Source organism: Sinohyriopsis cumingii, chromosome 6 (genome assembly GCF_028554795.1).
Source record: "Sinohyriopsis cumingii isolate HCF-2022 chromosome 6, ASM2855479v2, whole genome shotgun sequence".
NCBI lineage: Eukaryota > Metazoa > Mollusca > Bivalvia > Unionida > Unionidae > Sinohyriopsis > Sinohyriopsis cumingii.
The window spans coordinates 130009974-130033392 of NC_142966.1; the positions used below are offsets into that span (position 1 = coordinate 130009974).

The window sequence follows — 23419 nt, forward strand, 5'->3', positions numbered from 1 at the left end:
CGGCATAGTTATTAATAGGTATACCCCTGCAATCACTTAAGGTCAAGAATAAGGTGTTTAATGCGGTTCAAAAGCACATAGTAACAACAAGGAGATGTTGTTTAGTTCATTTGGTGTCTTCAAATGAATCATGTTTATCTCTGCTACGTATTTAGCTACTACATATGAAGTTCAATATCCTTACCCCCTCCCCCATCAACATTTTTATATTTGAGTCTTTGTGCTATAAATATTTATTAATTGCACCCCGATGATATTACAAAATTGCAGGTACAATGTTGTTTCTATATCTAAGGAAACTGCGTCAATGTTTTTAATCCGCTACCATCTTTGCTCACGCCAGAGAAATAATTCAAGTCAAGATCCTTGTTAATGAAGAGATAGCTTGAAATAAACTTTGAGCTCAGTCCTCTACAGCCATTGACCTGATTTGTATGTATTTTCCAGGAGGAATCCTGCAAATAAATAAATTTAAACCAGCACTTTCCGCTGATAAAATTAGTTTTATGAAAGACAACATACAAGATGGACTTACATCTTTGTAAAAGAATGGAACGGTCTGACAGATGAAGATATTACCGGGTTAAATCACAGGAGTCTGATGTTTTGTTTATAAAGTAAGATGAACTCTCTGACAACACGAAAGCACATTATTAGTACATTAAAAATAACACTTGCGCGTGTTAATTTAGTGTACTGATAAGGCGATTTCGTGTTGTCAAAGATTTAATCGTACTTATTGATAATACGTCAGACTCCTGTGGTTCAATCAAAGCCTAAGATATGTATTTTAGGTGCAGAGGAACAAAACATAAAAAAAATGTAAATAACAAGATACTGATAATAATGCGAGTAATATAACATGTCCAGCTAGCAGTACCGGTGCAAGGATCTTTGGCGCTCTAGGTGAACCTTCCACCTGACCCCACCCCCACCCCCCTCCGAGACATCGCTGATTATCAACTGTTCATTAGTATTAATACACGTTGGGCTTGATAATTTATTCATTTAATTTTGTCAATATATTTAATGAAATAAACGAATAACCTGAGAGTGCATTTCGTTTTTGGCCCCACCCCCACCCCAGGTCTAGGAGCCCTGGGCGGCCGCCTAGTTCCTCTATTGCCTCGCTCCAGCCCTGCCAGCAAGGAAATAAACAATTTCATCAGTACTCTTCAATCAGCAACATCATCGGGCACACGTACAGAAGTAGCATAAAGTGGATATTTAAGCCTCGTTTCTGTTGTGTCTCTAAGTCTATTTAACCTATCATGAAATTCATTCGTTATGAGAGTAGACATGATGTATCACAATGATATAATCCAGAATGCCTCTGAACAAATTCATAATAATGCAAAAAGTGTTATAGTCCAAAAAGTCAATAAGCACTTTGTATTTCTAGGGAATAATTTAAATGATTCCTCTCAAATTATATCTGAAAACAAATGTAAATGATTCCACAGACTGAACATAAAAGGAGAATGAATAATTTTGTTTACCACAACCTTATATTGTATTTTCACTTGACCTAAGAAACAATAAAATGACCAGGATATGGATCACAACTTCTAACATTAAAACATTATAAGTTTGCAAATAGACCTTGAACTCGAATATCAATAAACAACTATTTATAAATTATAAACATTAAAATAAACATGTACAAAACTCTATTTTCATTCTGGGACAAAGTTGAAGCACACAATATAAATTAAATATACGCAACAATAACCCACCAGACTTTCTAAATTATGTTCAGTTTAGATCATGTTTGGAAATTCCAAGAATATCTTTATTCGTCTGTGGTAAGGCAGACATGTTGAATAAACACTAGTGTCCATAATTTTATATTTTGTTTCAAATTGCTATTAAAATGTTCCATTTCAACATGAATGCTTACTGAATCAGTATTAGTCAAGAACAATCTCATTCAATCAACATATTTGTTTTTCAATTTGAAACAGATTTCATACATCAATTTCTTTTCCAAAGGTGGTCAATCTTTTCTGTGTTGTCCTAGAGGAGTCTTTAATGTTATCAATGAAGTGGAATTTCCCAATCTATTACAAATATGCAATTAAATATCTGTTATCAGGTAATTCAAATAGATCTTATTCTACACATCTTGCAGTATCTATTGTTTGCCCATCTTTTATTCAACAGCATGTATTGGCTCATTATCCACTCAAATAACTTATTCCAACTGAGATATATAATAAATGATTTGGTTTTGTGTGCTTGAACTTTCCGTCAGAGTTTATTTTTCCTTCATTATCTATAACATATTCATCATCTCTATCTAGTCACTATTTACTTGGCATAAATAAATTCATAGACTCAGCAGGACATAGGAACAAAATATAATTAATATCCCCACAAAACCAAAAGACCCATTAACTAGCTAAATAAATTTAGAAGCCCCCACATAAAAAACCCATAACATATCATTCAATTTTATAAAAATATTAATAAATAATTCACTTACGAAACACCTATCAAAAACTAAGGAAACCGCAAAATCGGATGTCCTAGATGTCCTTAACGAACCGAGTAATCAGCTAGGACTCCGGTCCTAGATGTCTTTAACGAACCGTGTAATCGGCTAGGACTCCGGTCTCTTGCTAAATAAAGTATAAATAACATTCAATCTCTAAAAACATTAATAAATAAATAACTTAAAGAGGCAATATCTAAGAACTAATAAATAACATAACGTAGGAAGCACACCCTAAACACCTCGACTAGTAATAATAACCATAATAACCTTGAAAATCTCTCTTCATACATGATTTCTACTAACAACCTCTATAAACAGCATAGACCCCCCCCTTTTTTAGAACATTTTGAAGAAGAAAAAAAAAAAACCAACAACAAAAAAAAAAACAACAACAGGCAAATGCAACAAGAAACCAGTGATGTGAAGCAACCAGGACCGTTCCCGACCTCTCCTTCCCACTAATGACAGCAAAACCATTAAACTGTAAGGGACCTTTATGGACCCACATAATGAGGCCAAAATAGCAGGGTTCCTTGAACCCATAAAAACCTGGGGAGGTGGCACAATTGAGGTATATTATTAAACAAATCCCAATACAAGCACCGGACAAAGCACCGGATTCTCATTGGCTCGTTCGCAGGATGTTGACTGGCAAAGCCGCTGAATTACAAGACGCTGAGGAAAAAAAATATAGAAAAGTAAGAGGTAAAATAACGACGATAATTGTTTCAACTAAAGTCTTGCCAGTCCAGATTATTTACTGGTCTGCACCTTAACTGTCATCAAGAAACTGACAGATTAAACTTATATATCGCTGTCGTCTGTTACAATTGTGACCGAAATAGGCCACACAGAACAACGGGTCTTATTTAATCATCACAAGATAGGATAGTATGAATTTGTTTTATCGCAGGCACAGATTGTGACATTACAGCGTACGACATTCAATCCGGATTGTATTGTATCACACCTTTAGGTTGATATCGTCCAAAAATATACTTTAGTATATATTTTGACCCGTGTACTTGGCGCATGTAAATATTGATCTTTGAAAGGAATATAGATGTATTTAGGTTCCACTGAAGTGAATAACTTAAATTTAAATGCATGTAGAACCAAATTCTACAAAATTACATGTTACCGAAATAATCAGTCTTGAACACATACATGCCCAGTATAAATTTTGCTATATAAAAAAAAAAACATTTTACAAATGTGATGCTAATCCACATAAAATATAATGCACAACTTCTCAGATTTTTGCACCATTTCGTCATAATTGATATCAAACATTCTAACACAAGGCCTTTCAGATTGTACGATGTGGTCTATGTGCCTTTATACAAACCATTTTCTCTCTCAAAAAGAAATATATGAACAGCTGAATAAATTGAATTTTTGAGAGCATCTGATTATTTAAAATTTCTTTACCAACTTCATTCATTTTGTGTTAAAATTTATATTAGGCATGCAAACTCAACTTAAATGACAAAATTAAATAGAATTGGACAACTATTATGTGAATATTTCATATTTTTGCTTTGTCAGATTCCTGAAAATGTCTACTCGTGCAGACAAGTGTTCCAAGGTAAGTTTGTTTTAATACTTCATGTTCAATTTTAATTAGTATATAGACCAAGTCTGTCTAGTGTCTCATTATAAATTCATGCCATTAAAATTCATCCTTTGAGAAAAAGTAATGATTGTTGCTGCATTTTTACAACCCTGATCATTTTGTCAGTTCCATGAACATTCTATTTATAACACCTTGTAACATATTTTATTGTTCAAAATTTGTTGCATGGGATTTATTTTAAAAATAGGTTAGTATATGTATGGGTATCATGTTCTTGACATACTAGAACATAGGATTGCAGTAGAGTTTTTTTGTTTTGAGAGAGACTTTCAGTAAAGAATTCATTAAAGAATGGATTGTCAGGTAGGCTGGGTAAAATCCCTCACTAAAGAGCTGTAAGGTGCTGAAAACAATTTGTAAATTAGTTGGTGATGATACATTCATATATTTATAACATGGTTTTTCTATGTATAATTTTTTTTAAATAATTGAAAACAAAATATAATGCACTGATCAGCCATAATGTTTTCCCTTTTCCAAACCTTTGCTATAGTTATGGTTACTTTTTTGGTCATTAAGTAATTACTGTAGAATATGTCTTTATGTCAACATTGTTGAAATTTATTTTGCTGGATAAGGCAAATCAGACACTGGCTGAAAATGAAATGATTATCGTTAAGGTGGGTGATCATTATGCCGGTGTGAACTTTCATTTCTGGTCTTTAGCCATACAGTATTCTATTCTTTTAGTGAAAAATAGTTGAGATCGCAGCATAAGATTAAATTTTGAATGGCACATAAACTACACAACTTAATGAACAAATACAAATGTGACTTTCAGTTAATAAAAGCTGAGTACCTCTATGAAGATTCTATTTTGACTGATAATATGCATCATAAATTTGTTTCATTTTTAGCCTGTACAATACAAATGTAGAACAGAGTGGTACAGAGATCCTATCTCTCTTGACGGCACCGTACCATACGACCTTGATAAAATTCCATTGAGGAGGAGACCTCATGTTAAGAGGGAGACAATATCTCCACATGCAACTAGAACAAACAGTTCAGAAATATCAGCCATATTGGAACCGTCACAGGTATATATATATCTCATCTATTGTTTAATTGCTCAGAAGGGGGCCCCGAGTGGTCTAAAGCGCTCACCAATCCAGATCACTGCCATCTCACCTCTGTCTGCGTGGGTTTGAGTCCAAGGTTTGGCTAGAGTGGGTACGTGGGAAAGCCTGCCAGTAGCTTCTCATGGGTCGGTGGTTCTTCCCTGGGTTTTACAGAGTTCTTCCTTCACCAGTTATACTGGCTGCTATGTATAGCCTATATTGTGCTGAAAAATGGCATTAAACCCTAAAACAGCTACAAAAATAACAACAATTGCTCAGAAATGTTGCAGTCATTAATTGTTAATTTCATCTGAACTTGTTACATGTTGTTTCCTTGTCTCACATGATTTTCTTTTCTTTATAAATATTCAAAACAGAGGTGAGTGTAAGGTATCCCTGTCCAATGGACACACATATATATGTTTCCAAATATTTGTTTATTCATCATTTTATCCTTTACATGCTTGAGCCATATGCTTTGTTTAATTAAATTTATATGTAACACTTGCAAATCATTTCCAGACCTTTATCTTAGGAGACATTCCTATTGCACCAGATGATGAGGATGAAGGATAGCTTTACAGGCACACATTAAAACATGAGCATACCTATCAAGAATTGGATGACAGAATGAAGGTTTTTGCAGTGGCTGGATGGGATGATAGTAAGAAGACTCTACAAGTAGGTTTTACTCCTAGAATATTGGTTGCATTTCATTGTTCTAGAAATAGTTCTTTTGTAATACTATTATCAGTGTTGTCTCTGTTAATAAATTATGTAATAAATTAGAGGGACCTTATTATAGTGTACCCAGCTGTACTGATAATTAAATTGCTTATGTACAAGGTGAAATACAAAATGTTTTCAATTAAATCTGTCTTAACTAATCAATTTATGGAATGCAAAAATTATGGCAACATGTGATAGGTAGGTATTTAATGGTGGTTGATTTCAACAGAAAATTTGGTGTATATGACTGTGATTGACATGTAGCAGTGACCTTCCTGTTTTTAAAACAAGTATTCAAGATGTATGTTATATACACTGATTTATTCTCATATATAATGCCATTAAACTTTACTTAAATGCATGGATTTTTGTTAGAGAAGATAAGCAATAATGCAGTGGATTGCATTTTTTTGCCTAACCACAGAACAATTTGGCCCTTCAGTGTGAAACCATCATGCTCAAACTGCCTCACTATGTGCTTCCTGCATACATTTTTTTCAAAAGGGACAACACTGATGATCTGTATTCAAGTTGTTTTAAGTACATTTATAGGTTCATTTTTCATTCTGATTTCAAGTGAAGGACATATTTTATAACTTGTTCATTTTCTGCACCAAGTGATGATTTCATGAAGCTCTTATAATGCTTGTAATTGCCACCATGATTATGGAATGCAACAGTTGATTTTTACACAGTGACAAATTTATATGTACATATACTTGAAGGTACATTGTAATATTTGGCAGAAAAGTTACTTAAGTTATTTCTACCCAATTTACTGTTTACAGAATGAGTTATTAAGGTTTATTGTATGATGTAGATTGTTCATTGTTGTTGGATAAAGCTTCTTTATTTTTAATTTTGAAACAGTTTTATTAGATTTGAACAATTGTTTTTTTAAATGATTAGAATTTAGTCAGGTTTGGTACTGCAAGGGTGATAGGGTCCCCAGGTGACCAAGTGGTCTTAAGTGCTCACCTTTACAGACCACTATTTTCTCACCTCTCTCATGGTTTTGAGTATTGTGCTCAATCTGTGTGATTATGTGAGAAAGATGACACTACTTTCTCTTGGCTGGTCGTTCTTACTGGGGTTTTCTTAAATTCTTCCTCCATCAGTTATACTGGCAGCCATGTGTGTCCTCTCTTGAACAGAGAGATGGTGTTGAACACAAAACAGCAACACAGAGTGACACCTGTCAACAAGAATGGGTTAAATGACTCAATCTTTCATGATGCAAAAAAACAAATACAAATCTGGTATGAAACTTGTGTAGATTACAAGTTAAATACACATATAAATAAAGTCCATAAAAGTACGTACTATTTTTGAAAAGATTAATTATGCTATTATGAGCTTCCGTGATTACTATTAAATCTTTATCCATAGAGGTCTCTGCCAGTATTGATCAACATCTGTCAAGATACATGTAATGAAGATGTTTTTGTTAACCTGCAGCTGTGACTTGGGACGGGTTTCTTTTTGCAACCTTTTACATTGTGGTCATTTCAGACAAGGTGCAGAACTTCCCTCATATCTCAGAATATTCTTATAAGTAAAGTTTTCTTATATATATATATATATATATATATATATATATATATATATATATTTCATCCAGTACTGATAAAATGATTTTTACTAGTCAAGTAAACAATGTGGAATTAAATATTACAATAAACCTTATTTGAATCACCACAATATAATTCATTAAATATAAGATATAAGATACTTGTAAACATATGTAATTATTGTTGCATTTTATTAACATAATGTAATACATTTAATTTTGTTCTGCCTACAAAGAAACTATCAGTACTAGTAGATACATAAATTCAATTTCTTACAATTTTGTTCATAAACGTACCATAAATTAATTAGTTAATAAATCTAATACTTAGGCAATACTGAGTCTTTTGAGGATTTTAGCATTGTACAATATTTTTGCTTTGTTTATTACGTCAAGCTTATATAAGGATAATGACTTTTTTAAAAAAAAACACAGATGAAGAATTTTCATTTTGTTATCATGAGCGGTAACATGTTAAGATATTGAATTAAGTCCAATTCTTTAAATTCATTACATGCATTGTGTTAGGACTTTTTTCCAACGTTTAGATTTATTACTTTCAGATATAGATTCTTTGCATCCACCCTGCATCCATATCAATGCTTTTAGAGCTGTGTTTAATGAACTACCAGTTTGTACAAGTTTAAGGACAGAAGGTAATTAATAGTAACTTTTTTTCTGAAACTGTAAAGAAGGTTCTGGAACCCTGAGTGGCAAAGTGGTCTAAAGCGCTCACTGTTACGGATCACCGTTATCTCACCTCTTTATGTGTGGGTTTGAGTCTCGGGCTTGGCCAACAGGCACATGAGAAAGTTTCTAAGTAGCTTCTCAGTGGTTGTTGAATCTTTCATGTGTCCTCCAGGTTCTTCCTCCAGCAGTTATACTGGCCGCCATAGCCTATCATGTGCCAAAAAATGGGGTTAAACCCCATAACAAAATGAAAACAGCAAAGAAAGTTCCATATACAAAGATTAAAACTACATATGTTGTCTATTATTCTTTACCTCACTATTATACCAGCCTTAATAAATGTAAAATAATTTTCTTGTTTGTCTAATATCTTGTATTCATGGTTCATTACAATGTTTCATATTGTCTTTTTCTGCAAATAAATATACTTCAGATTATATTCCTCATGTGTATTTTATGTTCATGCATTTATTCTATGAAAGTGATCAAGAGTACATAATTTGTTAATCTTTTCACAGGTAGTCACAAATGTTTCCCTTTTTTCATTAATGGATGCTATCTATAACATTATTCATTTTTGTTCATTAACTTCTTTACATCAGTGTTAAAATATTATATTCTAACAGATTGAGAGAAAGCTGTAATAACTTCTTTGCAGTCATCAGAAAGATCAATGTCCAAAATATGTTAATTGAGTTTACCAATTGTGCATTATGTTTTGTCACATACTAACCAATTATGATACTGTTTTTTTAGAGTTCTGAGCTCTTGGTCTTGCTACCTGCTTTGTTATCAACATTGAATGAGCTATTGTAAATTATGTTGTTGAAAACCTAACATTTCATGGCATGTTTCTGAAAGAAGCTCTTTGAGTATATCCTAGCCATTGTCATTTAGTACTCATTTTACAGCTATGTTTTACAGTCTATTTAATTATTACATGAGTATCATATTATTTAGTATTATGTCCTAATCTTTGTATCTGCAGTATGTCTCATAACACCCCATGATGTCACAAATGACATCACAATATTATGTACAACACAGATGCAATGTCTGGCTTTTGTGTGTTATATCAGTAGTTTTACGAAACTGATTTTTCATCATGTCACAAATGTGTAGAAGAAATTAGCTTGAAATTTTGAATAATCTATATATTTTACTTAAAGTTTTCGCCCATGAGATGAAATATAACTTATTCACTCATAGCAAGCAAAGTTTCTTTTTCTTTTTTAATCAAACATATTGACTAGCAAGGTTTATTATGGTACAAAGGCTTTTTACTGGATATTACTTGATGTGCAAGGTTTCTTGTTTATGTTTGGCTGTGGTTTGTGACTATTTGCACAGAAAATATAAGCAGTTATGTCGTTGGATTTTAACTTTGTATGTGGACATAAGGCATCCATCAATACCACTTGGCCATATACGTATCTAAGAACAACTTTGAATTTTAAGTTTATCTTCTTATCGACTTGGCAGTGAAATAATTACAGTTGGCTCCAGTGAATTATCACAATTATTCTACATGGAAAATGCAGTAATTACAGACTATTATAACATAAACCCTTATGGGTTTTTTTGTTTCAGTTGAAATTTATGAATATTATTGAACAGTTTCAATCTCTAGCTTGCCTATACTCACAAAAGATTGAAACTTTTCAAATCATTTGATAACTTCTTCTTTGACACTTATACTTTTGTAACATTATATATGCTTTCAGATGACCATGCTTACTTTGAGCAATCCTTCAGGGAATCTGATGTATTCTACATTCAATTAAATTGCTAATTATAATTTGTGTTATTATTTCATATGTGTCTGCAGTCATTTTATATACTATTTTTGGTACATGTTTCTTTGACCTGTCATATTATTTGTTTTCTTTGTTTCCTGACTAGTTTAGGTTTTAAATCATTATGCTTGTGTTCCATTTTCACAGTTTCATAAGGTATTTTGCTGCAGGTACTTACATGCTGCAGCATTAACTGAAACTCCACTATTTGCTATTTTCATAACATGGTGCATCATTTGAGCTTAAGGCTCAATTTTACATTTTACTCACCAATTAAGAGAGTTTCATGCTTTATTTACTATAACATTGGTAACAGTTATATTCCAAAGACCATTATGAAAAACAAATAATCTGTTCTGACTTAAATCTTTACATATTGTTAATGATATAATTTAACCTGAGTACAGAATAGTTTGGTGGCATCTATTTGAATGATACCTTGGTCATTATGCTTTCCATTGCATGACATTTCATTTGTATGCCTTGAGATTATTACACATGTTACATATTTTCAATTTATTATGTTGTATTAGCATGAATAACAGAAACGATTATATAGAATGGCATACTACTTGACAAATTATCAATGACTCAGTGTGAACTCAACATCATCACATATTGTATTATTTCATTTTGAAATCCATATTGAGCACATGTTATCTGATGTAGTATTTCCAAATAATCAATGAACAGTAAATGTCTCTTACATGTCTCTGTTTTGCTGCAGTTTTTCAGCTGAAATTCAAATATATCTATTACTTATTTAATCATATATTTACAGTGTGCAGCTATACAAGAGATTTTTTTGCTCCAAACTGTTTAGCGGTTCATGTACCGTTACATGGTTATGCTGTAATAACAGTTAGAAACAAGTCACTGTTCTGCCTTCAGTGTAAAAAAATATGTCTACATGTGCACAGGGTGAAGAACCTTATTACCGACAGTTTGGACAAAGACATGTCAGATAGTGTGGATCGTATACTTGAATTGTTGGCGTATAAACCAGAGTACAGCCAGTACATGCTAAAAGTAGTGTCTAGTAAGAAAATTCCATTTAACCCAGATGAAAACATGAAAACAAAACTATGGCAAAATCCAAAGAATTTATTTCCTGCAGTTGCTGGTATCCTTCAAGCCATACCATTAGATTTACATTGCCCTAAATGCAGTGGTCAACTCCATAATGAGTGCGTAGCTGAAATTAAGCAGTCCACACTCTTCACAAGATATGGTTGTATGCAAGTACAGTGTAAGTATTAACTAAAGGTAATTAATTGTCATTCAGATGTGTAACTGTTACTTGTATATTTTATTTTACAGCTTCAATATCATGCATAAAAATTGCTTATACACCTAAGGAAAATACTGCACACAAAATATTATCAGGACACATCAAAGTTGATGGACATTCTGTTTGAATTGAATTATTAGTTAAGCAACTCAAATTACAAAAGTACTCTCTTATAAGAATAATGGAAGGATCAGTAAAATCATGAATTGTGAATCATTTATCTTTTTCTTTAAAGCTACAGGTTTTATTCCATGGTAATTGGTTTTACATTCACAATCATAACAGTGTAGTCTCATGTCTATATAAACAGTGTGCATCTGCCAGTTGGTGTTATAGAATGACCATTCAGGAACCATTCTTTCAAATATTTGTAAATTGCAAGCACATCCTTGATGCTGGTTTTTGTCGTCAACTCACCTCAAATCTTATTCTATGCAATTATGCCTATGGATTGTGTTGTTTGCATGGAAGAATATAATGATCATAGATGACTTTTCAAAATAGAATTAAAAATCAATCTCCTTTCATTGAATCACCGTTGGAAGTTTAGGGATTTAAAAAAAATCATCTTGCAATAAAGTTAATGATGGCACCTTTTGATACTAACAGTACCACCCTAATTGAATAGTATTAATATTATTTCAATAGATCCACTTCTGTGTACAAGATCCAGATATTCCGAATATAAAAAACTCTCCTTTGCATCATGTTTACAATAGAATAACCTCCTATGTTTCAGTATTATTTTCTTCATGGTGAAAATATCTAGTCAGTAGGCTTGTGTGAACAGCTTTGAAAAATAAATGTTATAAAAAAACTTACATTGAATATGAAATGAAAAGCGGTGTTCAAATTCCATATTCTCACTTGACAATGCTTGCTTGAAAATGTGACATGTAAGATAGCTGTTCTAAGGCTGCTCTATAATAGCACCAATTAGTTAGAACCAGTTTACATAGAAATAATTTGGTTATTGTAACAAAAACTGAGTGTATGTGTTTGGAAATTCTGAATGCTGAATTGCGTAGTCATTTTCAGAAATCAAGATGTTGATATTGTGCTAACTGTAGCTTTGTTTTATGTGGTCATTTATTATCAGATGATATTATTAATTTTAACTTTAAACCACAATTGAGCAATAGAGACAGTTCCAGTGTTGTAACTATCTCACAATGGGCCCCACAGGTATCTTTTTTGTACTGCTCCTCCCCTTTACTGTCAGTTATTTTTTTCCTGGTTGGGCCATGCCTCCAGGTCGACTGGGTCCCACAGCTTGACTGTACCTGCTACCACTGTAGTTGCGCCACTTGACTGTTATTTTTATCTTATATCACACTGACTTTAACTTCATTCAGTTTTTCATTCTTTTTCTTTTTTGTTTCTTTTTTTTTTTGTTTTGTTTTCAGGCTTTTTTAGATTGTGCTCAGTTCCAGATTGTGATGGAAAGCTTCAGTATGATGGGCAAACGGAATGTGTACTCAATATGGAACGTTTCCTTGTACATTATGATGTGTTGAGAGATTTCATGTTCCAGTTTCTTTATTCTAGGTATATATTGCTGGGTCAAAAATTATCAATATTTTTTATATTTGAGGCATTCCTATCCATTTTATTGGCAAATTAGGTACATATGTACTTTGACGCTATTGGTGCTGGCATGGTATTAAGGAATCTATTCTATTTTCTTTCGTTAAACACTGCTATATCAGACGAAAATAGATTTTTACTCAATGACATTGAGTCTTAATATTTATTTACTGCTCATCCTTCAAGACAGCATATAAAATATGTATTTATGCAATCACCTATATATAAATTATATGGAAATAATTGTATATTTGGATTTTCTTTTTTTTAATTTACAGTTTTGAATTCTGGGCATTATACTATAACCCAGTTGTAATATATTTCCAAGCATGATGAAATAATGCTCACATTTTAAATTGTTGATCCTGATTTATAAATATTTTTGTTTAAGATTATTATTATTAATTAATACTTAATTATTGATTATTAATTTCTAATTGCTACCTAAGAATTTGTATGAATTCATTCATGTTTGTTGCACACTTAATTAAGAATGTTGTTTCCTGAATTTGTAATATTTACTTACTCAAAACTTTTTTCTTCAGATGCACCATGTATGCATTTTACAGTGTGTGGGCTTTGCATCAGCAGGATGCTGGAAATGTTAACTTTCATAAAATGTTTCCATACACCTACTTTCGATTGAGTTGGTTTTCATTTCTTGGTCTATTAGATGTCAACTATGAAGATGGCTTCATATGCATGAATGACATGTGTAGGAGAACACCAAATATTTTAATATGTGACGGCACCTCACTGGCTTACAGAAAGGTTCATGCTGCGGCCAATGATGGTTACCTAGAAGATAATGGGCCCATTTTATCTGGCAGATGAGCATGACATAGTTGGAGAAAACTTAAGTATCTTGTTGGGATGTATAATGTTGATCATTTTAAAACAAAACACCTAACAAATATCACAGCCTCTTATTTAGCTTATTTATAGTAGGTTGTTACAACAGTATTGACAAGAACTAAAATATTGAAGAGGTATATTTTTCATCATTCCTGTTATTCATCAATCAGTATACACATCTTAGATCTCATTAGCTGCAGACATTATCCCTGTATAAATAGAGAACCGTAGTAGGTCAGTTTTTAGAATTTGGTTTTTGTAATACAAGGGTCATGTTTCCTTACCTGCCCAGACCACCCTGGGTTTGAAGCATCTGTATGTCCTTACTAAATTTGTTTTGTATTTCCTCTACACAATATAGCCATTAATATGATAAAAGTGCCATAACAAAAATACAAAGGATCTATTTCCCCTCAGAATGTTATATATTGGAATGAGAAGTGTCTCTGAAAAGCAGATTCCAGATCCACAGAAAGTTCACAATTATTTTTATTTGTTTTCTTAATTGTCTGTGCACAAGTATTTCCTTTTTATGACATATACAGCTTCTAATTATGTTTATACATAAATGATTTAAATGTATGAACAAAGTTAAAAATTATAATTAGATATGTCTTTTTCTTTCCTGCGACATCTCTGAACTTAGTTATATGCACTGCATAATATTTTGGGGTCATTTTGACCCTTCATAACATAACGTAGGAAGCACACCCTAAACACCTCGACTAGTAATACCATGATCTTGAAAATCTCTCTTGATACATGATTTCTACTAACAACCTCTATAAGCAGCATAGAACATCCCCCCCTTTTTTAGAACATTTTGAAGAAGAAAAAAAAATCGCAAAAATAAATCGCAAGAAACACCAGGCAAATGCAACAAGAAACCAGCGATGTAAAGCAAGCAAGACTGTTTCCAAGCTCTATTTCTCACTAATGACAGCCAACCATTCAACTGTAAGGGACCTTTATGGACCCACATATTGAGACCAAACTATCAGGGTTCCTTGAATCCATAAAAGCCAGGGGGAGGTGGCACCATTCCCTTCCCCAGGAACAAGTAGCAGGCTGCGGTGCAGTCAGAAAAAAGTGGCACATGCACAATTGTGCGCATGCCACTATAATTAAACTCAACAACAACAACCCTTCATTTATTTATCATGGCTTTTTTTACTCATAAATTGGGTATAGGAATGTTTGCATCTTGCTTGCATTATGTGGATCAATTATCTCCTGTGCAGCAAGCTTGCATGCTAACCAGATGTATATGTATTCTATTAGTGGACTAGGCCCTAATTCGTATGCAAATTAAATGTCACAATTACAGGTATTTATGCCATCTTGATATGTTATGAAGTGGCATACATGTCATTGTACAGATTTTACGGTTTGAACATAATAATTTTTTCATAGACTCTGTTTTTATCATCCTACTAGTCACAAGGATAGGGTATTCATTGACAGTAAACCAACCCGGGAAATGCTTTTCAGCTATGTGAAAGGAAATTTAGAGGATTTTGATGCCATGAACTCCTTGCTTGTGAAACACCAGCCGTCATTGCTTCCATTCATGGAGTATGTTAGGCAGATAGGTTTGTTTAAGTAACTATTTATCACAAACAGTTTTGTAACATTTGCAACAATTCATTAAAAAACACAATTTATTACAAGTTCACTGCACCGATTTATATTCAAGACATGGCACAAAATCATTCTGACTTTCCAAAGTTTTGTATGCCACATTTATTTCTCATTTTTATTGTGTCCAGAATACTAAATTATTGGATTCAATTTGAATTGATTGTGCCCTTATTCATAGAATTTCTTAGTATATGCCAGTGTTTTTTTATGTTTAGCATATATCCAGCAATTCACAGAAGATGAGACTATTTACCCAGTTCTTAATAAAAATTAGCTCTTTAGAAGGTAATATACATTTATTTTTAATGCCTCCACTGCTTTGATCCATATCAGTGAACAAAATTAGAATGACACTAGTGGTGATACATCATTTTCAGTGGTTTGTGGTAAAATTGATGCCATTTTGTTGACCCTGTCTGACGAAGAAATTTGCTTTAATGACAAAATTTAAGTATGTATTATTATGTTAAATATGTTTTGTGTAGCAGACAAATCTAAACCAAAATGTCATCTTTCCATTTTTCTCAGGAAGCACTGACAAATGCCCTGAAGAATATTCAAAACTGATTAAGCTGTTGGCCAGCCCATCCCCTGTATGTGGCACTTTTCATTATACCTTCATTGATTTGTTAGAGAAAATATTGGAACAAGAAAAGATAACTTTGCCACAGATGAAGGTGCTCCAAGAACAGATAACTTTGCCACAGATGAAGGTGCTCTTTGATATGCTGCAAACTATAGATGATATTCCTTCATTCCTGAAAACAGCACTGACGGAGGTAATCTGCAAGGTCAAGACAACTTTTGCAAATCACAAGGGTCAAGATACAGGGCTTCCAATGGGACCTGCATCCAGAGATGCCTTTTACCCAGTTCTGCCAGAAGTGTGTAAGAGGGGAAAATATCAGTTGGATGGCAAGAAATGGGAGGTAACATTTTGCAGCAAGAAACATGGAAGGCATCCTACACTGTTACCAGGAATATTTACTGTCTTTTGCCAACATGGTATGATGTTATATGCTTGATTTATTGATGAGTTAATGTTTCTCCTTTGTTTCTAATGACAATTATATTTTGTTACCAAATTGAAGTGAGTTCTTTTACTTGACATTTCGCATCATCTGCGAGATTGGCTTAAGTGATAATAACAAAATTTATATTCTACAAATTTAGTTCTTGAAAATTATATTTTTTGATTGTTTATCCATTGTTGCTGAATTTGTTCTACATGAATAGTAAAATGCTTGATTTTTGCTGTTTTATATTGAAATGCAGTAATATCAGATTTGTTCAGTGCATTGGGTGTGTGATTTGAATTCTTAACATAGCTTAAACAATTTGTCAGTCATATTGCTTTGATGTCTACAGCGTGGCAGTTTATAGTGATGTCTAGCACTTTGTCATCATACCGCGAACATCAAACATGTGACATCACACCCTGTCACATTATCATGACACCAGACCGACCAGTCCTAACACTGTCCTTTTAGTGCTGAGTACCAAGTGAGGTGACTGTATGTACCATTTTTATGTCTTTGGTATGACTCGGCTTGGTTTCGAACCCGCTTCCAATGCATATGCTCTAACAACTTAGGCCCCCTCAACCTTCCTTCAGTGCAGTGAGAATAATTTGTCAGTAATTTAACTGACAGAGTGGTACTGCTGACAAGAGGTAAATAATTTTCCATGTAATTGGATTACAGCCTTGTAGATAAGGATTAAGGTTGTTAATAGTTATTTCAGTCATAAAGAGAGTCTTACCAACAACAATTTAGCATCGCCAGTATTATAGATATTAATATGGTAAAATCATTCAAACACAGTACCTATGATCAGTGGTCTCACCACAATAGGTACATGATATTCTTTTAGCATTTATATGTACCACATGCTTCTGTTGTATAAATGTCCCCCGTTTCTTTTTTCTATCCATATTTTATTTTACACAATCATCTGTCAAAATTTGTTAATATGCTGTGGGTTTTTTCAGGTATTTGCTATGGGTACCAGATCATGAAACCGATGGAGTCACCAAACATTCCATTCACATTCCTTAAAACAAGATTGGAAGGTTTTTAGCCTTTCTGATTATACATTTTGATTTCAATCTTTGATGTTTAAGATAAATACTTTTCTTAATAATGTTGGACTTTGTAGTGCATGTGTTGTATCTGAAAATTGTAGTGATTTATTAAGAGTATTTGATGATATATTCAACACACAGGAGCAAAAGTTCATTTAAATTACATTAGTCACAATTAAAATTTATTACAATTGGACAAACTTATAAGTAAACAGGCTTTAATTATGTTGAACATACAGTGTGCTTTAGTTTTTTTAATAATATAATTAATTTATATGTGTGTTCACTTATGATAAGAAATTATGGTATCACAGTCACAAAGATAAATTAAATAGTGAAAAATCATGATCATGGTGATCTCTAGTTGATGAAGGAGTCTTTCTTTGGCTTCATTATTTTGTTTTCTTTTTGTTTCAGTTGCTCCAGAGGCAGTAATTTATGACAATGCCTGCAACTTGCATGCTTACTGTCTCAATAGAGATCCTGTTTTCTTTGCAAGGACACAGTTTGTAGTTGATGCTTTGCATTGGTTTAACCACACTGGTAATGCATTTCTACCTGTATGTTATTGCAGTTGTATGTTCTTCATTCTGATTTTGCTCATGTATTGATGATTTTTAGGGTTGGAAACTATAAAATGCATCACTATGTAAATGCATATCATTTAGTTATATTTCTGCAAATGTTTGTGCATATTCAGTCGCTTGACCTATTATGAGCAACGTATGTTTTTTCAGTTTTTTTGAGTGAAGTTATAGTTGAGATGTTGTTGATTATAAGAACTAGTTTCATACTTGCTTTAGTGCACACAGTTGACACCAAAATTTTCCAAAAGTTGGTAAGATTGCCATCATCTTCAAAATAAGTTGTATAACATTAAATCTGCATGTATCATTATTTTGTATGTTAAAATCTTTTAAGTTTGCAACTACTGGTAACAATAAGTTTGACATGTTTTTTATTTTTTTCACATCGTGATAGCATTGTTGCAGTTATTTGCATGTAGTTTAATTTTATTGCAATAATATCATGAGAAAAGAACATCATGGGATATCCAGGTGAGCACTCTCATCATTATTCATTTTGTTACACTTTTCATTAAAAAAAGTAATGGTCCTTGATTGATTGAAAACTCTGTCTTACCATTAAGAAAATCTTGTCAACTTTTAATTTTATATTTCTAAGGTAATTATTTCCTGTTTCCTACTTTCAGTACATATATAAGCATATTTACTACCATTTTTTAGTTTTATTGATCAAATATTGTTTTATATGAACATTTTTGTTTCTTATATTTTAAAAGGTTAGAGCTTTATTTGTACATTTCAGGCTGCTCCATGGGATATGAATCAAAACTTTATCCCAAGTTCAAAAGTGTCAACACCCAGATTGTGGAACAAAATAATTCCAAGTTGAAGAAGTTGAAGTCCTCGCTGTCATACATGACTCCACACAATTTTCATGCGTGCTTGCGTTTCTTTCTATGGAACTGCAACAGGGAAATGAAAGCTCATACTTAATTTTTGTTAAATATATGATGATTAACAGTAGGCAACAGTGACATTTTCAATGATCATAATCTTTCAAAGGATTATTATTTAATGTGTACTGAGAAATTTTTAGCTCAGGAAACTGTACTGATTTGTATTGCAAATTAGGGTAAATTCTTTTGGCGTTTTATAGAGAAAAAAATATGTGATTCATATGTGCTTGTGTTATAAGCAGATGTTTTAGTGCAAAATAGTTCAGTTAAGATATCTAATTTGTAATGATGTATATGTAATGTTTTATGAAAGCCATCATTGCTGGAGAGATGTGTATAATGGCAGTCCTTTCCTATGTTTACACAGTAATGTGCATGTGGTCAGTTTCATCTGTTCTAACATTATTATTTTTTTCTTAGACTTTTTGTTCTTTCTATAGTCATTAGCATGAAATTGAATGTAGTAGAAGAATTCAAATATGAAACATATAAGTGTTATATATTTCTTTTGCCTTTCATAGTTGTCAAGGTAATTTTGTCAAATCTAGTCTTTGTTCATGGCACATGCAGTCCCTTCCTTGTATTTTTCCAGATTAATTTATCTACATGAGTAAATGTGACAAATAGTTTTAATGATATCAGTATTTCAGTAGACTATAAGTTTGTTTATTATGGTGATTGCCTTCTGAACTCTGTTTTGTAAGAGCTGTATTGCCATAGTGTATAAACCTTATGTTTTGCAAATATTTAATTACAATATATAAAATCTAAAAAATATAAACCAGTTTGAATTTTTTGTTATTCATTATATTTTCATCTGTAGTAATATCTATCCCCACTCCTCTTTCTGTGTTCAGGAAATATTTGCCACTCTTTTGAGGGAAATTCATTCATGACGTGACATAAAGGGGTAATAAAAAGGACATTAAAAAATTATGTGAAGGTTTCATTTCCTACAAACATACAAGACTGCTTCAGTGGCCTAGTGCTTAGAGTCATGAGTTTGATCCCCGGAAGAGCCATATCCAAAGACTTATAAAAATGGTATTAACAACTGCCTCGCTTGGCACTCAGCATTAAGAGATTAATATTAGGAATGGTCAGCCTGGGGTCAGGATAATGTGACTGGGTGGGACATCATGCGGCATGATTCCCCAGTGCTAGACATCACTATGAACCGCTACACTAAGACATCATAGCGATATGACTGAAAAGTGGTTAAATCTACATTAAAAATCCAAATCACACACACACACACCTACAAACCTACAAAGCATACTTCTGAAAAATGTATGCCACAATTTGGAATACATAATCAAAAGTATATATGTCTGGTGCTAGGGTCATGGTAATAAATGTTTATGGTGCTTTGGTCAAGGAAGTAAATGTGTCTTGTTCAAAGATCCTGGAAGTGCATAAACCTGATTCTAATATCCAGGAAGTACATACCTCAGGTGCTCAGATCAAGGCAGTACATATATTGGTGCTTAGTCTAGGACATGCAAATGTCTGCCCAGAGCTAAGGTCTAGGTAGAACATGTGTCTTGTGCTAAGGTCTAGGAAATACATACATCAAGTGTTACTCTGTGAAGTGCATATAGCTGGTGCTAAGGTCCAGGAAGCACACACATTTGGTTTTAAGTTCAAGGAAGCATATACAGCTGGCGCTAAGGTCAGGAAGCACATACATCTGGTTGTAAGTTCCAGGAAGCAAGTACATCTTTTGCTAAAGTCAGGGAAGCACTAATAATATTCAGGAAGCACATAACATCCGGTGCTCAGGTCAAGGAAGTACATACGTCTTTTGCTCAGGTCTAGGAAGTACATGTGTTTGGAACTAAGTTCTAGGAAGTACATATGCCTGGTGCTAATAAATCCAGGAAGTACAAAAATGTGGTTCTAAAGTCCAGGAAGTACATACCTCTTGTGCTCAGGTCTAGGAAGTACATACATCTGGTGATAAGTTCTAGTAAGTAGATATGTCTTGTGCTAAGGTAGTGGCAGTAAATACCAATGGTGCTTATGTATAAGAAGTACCTTCATCTGGTGCTAATATCCAGGAAGTGTACATCCCATGTGTTTAGACACAGAAAGGAGCAAAATCATCAAGTTTCGTAAAACTTAAACATTTCAGTTGTCAAATTCAAAAATGAAAATGTGAGAGGAAAGTATAGTATTATGAAATTAATCCAATTAATCCTTATAAAGGTCTATGAAAGTACAAAAAGAATTAAAACTTCCTTATAAATTTAAAAGCCAGAAATGTACTGGTCCTCCAAGAACCATAATGTCATCAACCCTAACCTTATCACAGTTCCAGGATAATATTATAGTCCAAAATGAACACTATTTCAACTCAACATTCCCCCAAACAATTTTCCTCTTTAATGAGTTCTAAGTACAGCATCAAACACATCTGCAGACTTAGATCAGGAACACCACAAGTGAGATTGACTCCAAAATCAGAATGAATATGATAGCTAAATTCTTTCCTTATAAACACCATCTACTGCAACTGTATTTCACAATAGACCCCATGTGACAGAACACACTAAACAGTTTCCATGAACGTTGTATGTAAGAGTATTATTAATAATTGTCAACACATATATAATCATCTATTTATAGATCCTATGTAATCTGCATTCTTAACAGAGGTCACATACACATTATATTCTATACAATTTATAACTATGAATAAAAATTAAACAAATAAAATAATGTATCTGAGGTTACAGTTGGTACTAAGGTCTAGGACATACATCTGGCACTAAGGTCTGCTAAGAGCATATGTCCAGTACTCGGGTCAAGGAACAAAATATGTCTGGTGCTAGAGTTGTTGAAGTACCTATGTCCTGTGCTTAAGTCTAGTAACTACATACTTATCGGTGCTAGAGTCATTGAAGTGTATATGCTTCATCCAGGAACTAGATACATCGGGTTCTAAGGTGCAGGTAGTACATCCATCTAGTGCTAAGGTCTATAAACCACATGCATATGCTGCTAAGGTCAAGGAAGTATGTAAGTCTGGTGATAGGGTTAAGAATGTATATATATATATATATATATATATATATATATATATATATATATATATATATATATATATATATGGTACTAATGCTTAGGAATACATGTCTGATGTTAAGGTCCTGCTAGTACATACATCTGGTGCTATAGTTTAGCAAATGGGTACCTTTGGTGATCAGGTCTATGAAGTACATACCTCTGGTGCTAAGGTCTAGGATGCATATACTTCTGGTACTAGGGTCTAGTAAGTATATACATCTGGTTCTAGGGTCTATTATGCATATACGTCCGGTGCTAGCGTCTAGGAAGTATATATGTCTGGTGTTACGATCAATGAAGTATATATATCTGGTGCTACGATCAATGAAGTATATATGTCTGGTGCCTAAGTTATAGGATGCATATACGTCTGGTGCTAGGGTCTAGGAAGTATATTCATCTGGTACTAGGATCTAGGATGCATATATGTCTGGTGCTAGGGTCAAGGAAGTATATATGTCTGTTGCTATCATCTATGACGTATGTATGTCTGGTGCTAGGTTCTATGATGCATATACGTCTGGTGCTAGGGTCAATGAAGTATGTTCATCTTGTGCTATGGTCTAGGATGCATATACATCTGGTGTTAGGGTCGATGAAGTATATATGTCTGGTGCTAGGGTCTTGGACGCTTATACGTCTGGTGCTAGGGTCTAGGAATTATGTTCATCTGGTGCTAGGATGCATATACGTCTGGTGTTAGAGTATATGAAGTATATATGTCTGGTGCTATCATCCATGAAGTATGCATGTCTGGTGCTAGGTTCTAGGATGCATATACGTCTGGTGCTAGGGTCAAGGATGCATACACGTCTGGTGCTAGGGTCTAGGAAGTATATTCGTCTGGTGCTAGGGTCTTGGACGCTTACACGTCTGGTGCTAGGGTCTAGGATGCATATACGTCTGGTGCTAGGGTCTAGGAAGTATGTTCATCTGGTGCTAGGGTCTTGGACGCTTATACGTCTGGTGCTAGGGTCTAGGATGCATATACGTATGGTTCTAGGGTCTAGGAAGTATATACGTCTGGTGCAAGGTTCTTAGATGCATATACGTCTGGTGTTAGGGTCTATGAAGTATATATGTCTAGTGCTAGGGTCTTGGACGCTTATACGTCTGGTGCTAGGGTCTAGGATGCATATACGTCTGGTGCTAGGGTCTAGGAAGTATGTTCATCTGGTGCTAGGTTCTAGGATGCATGTTCATCTGGTGCTAGGGTCTAGGAAGTATATATGTCTGGTGCTAGGCTCTTTGATGAATATACGTCTGGTGTTAGGGTCTATGAAGTATATATGTCTAGTGCTAGGGTCTTGAACGCTTATACGTCAGGTGCTAGGGTCTAGGAATTATGTTCATCTGGTGCTAGGATGCATATACGTCTGGTGCTAGGGTCTAGGAAGTATATATATCTGGTGCTATCATCTATGAAGTATG

The 23419-nt window shown here is 33.5% G+C and overlaps 1 protein-coding gene across 5 annotated transcripts; it reads left to right on the forward strand.

Moving 5' to 3' along the window:
* Positions 1 to 365: 365 nt before the first annotated feature.
* On the forward strand, positions 366 to 19700 carry LOC149797957 (uncharacterized). 5 transcript variants are annotated; one of them, XM_089963032.1, is made up of 13 exons: positions 366 to 432; positions 4046 to 4085; positions 4991 to 5173; positions 5730 to 5875; positions 8057 to 8149; positions 10761 to 11228; positions 12677 to 12818; positions 13403 to 13687; positions 15147 to 15304; positions 15882 to 16358; positions 17344 to 17424; positions 17854 to 17979; positions 18766 to 19700. In XM_089963032.1, the coding sequence occupies exons 6-13, from the start codon at positions 10937 to 10939 to the stop codon at positions 18954 to 18956; spliced, it is 1752 nt and encodes a 583-aa protein (XP_089819158.1). In that variant the 5' UTR covers positions 366 to 432; positions 4046 to 4085; positions 4991 to 5173; positions 5730 to 5875; positions 8057 to 8149; positions 10761 to 10936; the 3' UTR covers positions 18957 to 19700. The 5 variants fall into 5 exon arrangements, with proteins under 5 accessions (XP_089819158.1, XP_089819161.1, XP_089819157.1 ...); XM_089963031.1 differs by lacking the exon at positions 366 to 432 and adding an exon at positions 697 to 3195; XM_089963034.1 differs by lacking the exon at positions 366 to 432 and adding an exon at positions 697 to 3195 and having other exon boundaries at positions 12704 to 12818.
* Positions 19701 to 23419: the final 3719 nt, after the last annotated feature.

What these genes read in the sequence shown, in the direction of transcription:
- LOC149797957 (XM_089963032.1), top strand. Translation starts at nt 10,937, where the DNA reads ATGTCAGATAGTGTGGATCGTATACTTGAATTGTTGGCGTATAAACCA. An exon ending in TTCCAGTTTCTTTATTCTAG is followed by an intron (nt 12,819 to 13,402) that starts GTATATATTGCT and finishes TTTTTTCTTCAG; the next exon opens with ATGCACCATGTATGCATTTT. An exon ending in CCTTAAAACAAGATTGGAAG is followed by an intron (nt 17,425 to 17,853) that starts GTTTTTAGCCTT and finishes TTTTTGTTTCAG; the next exon opens with TTGCTCCAGAGGCAGTAATT.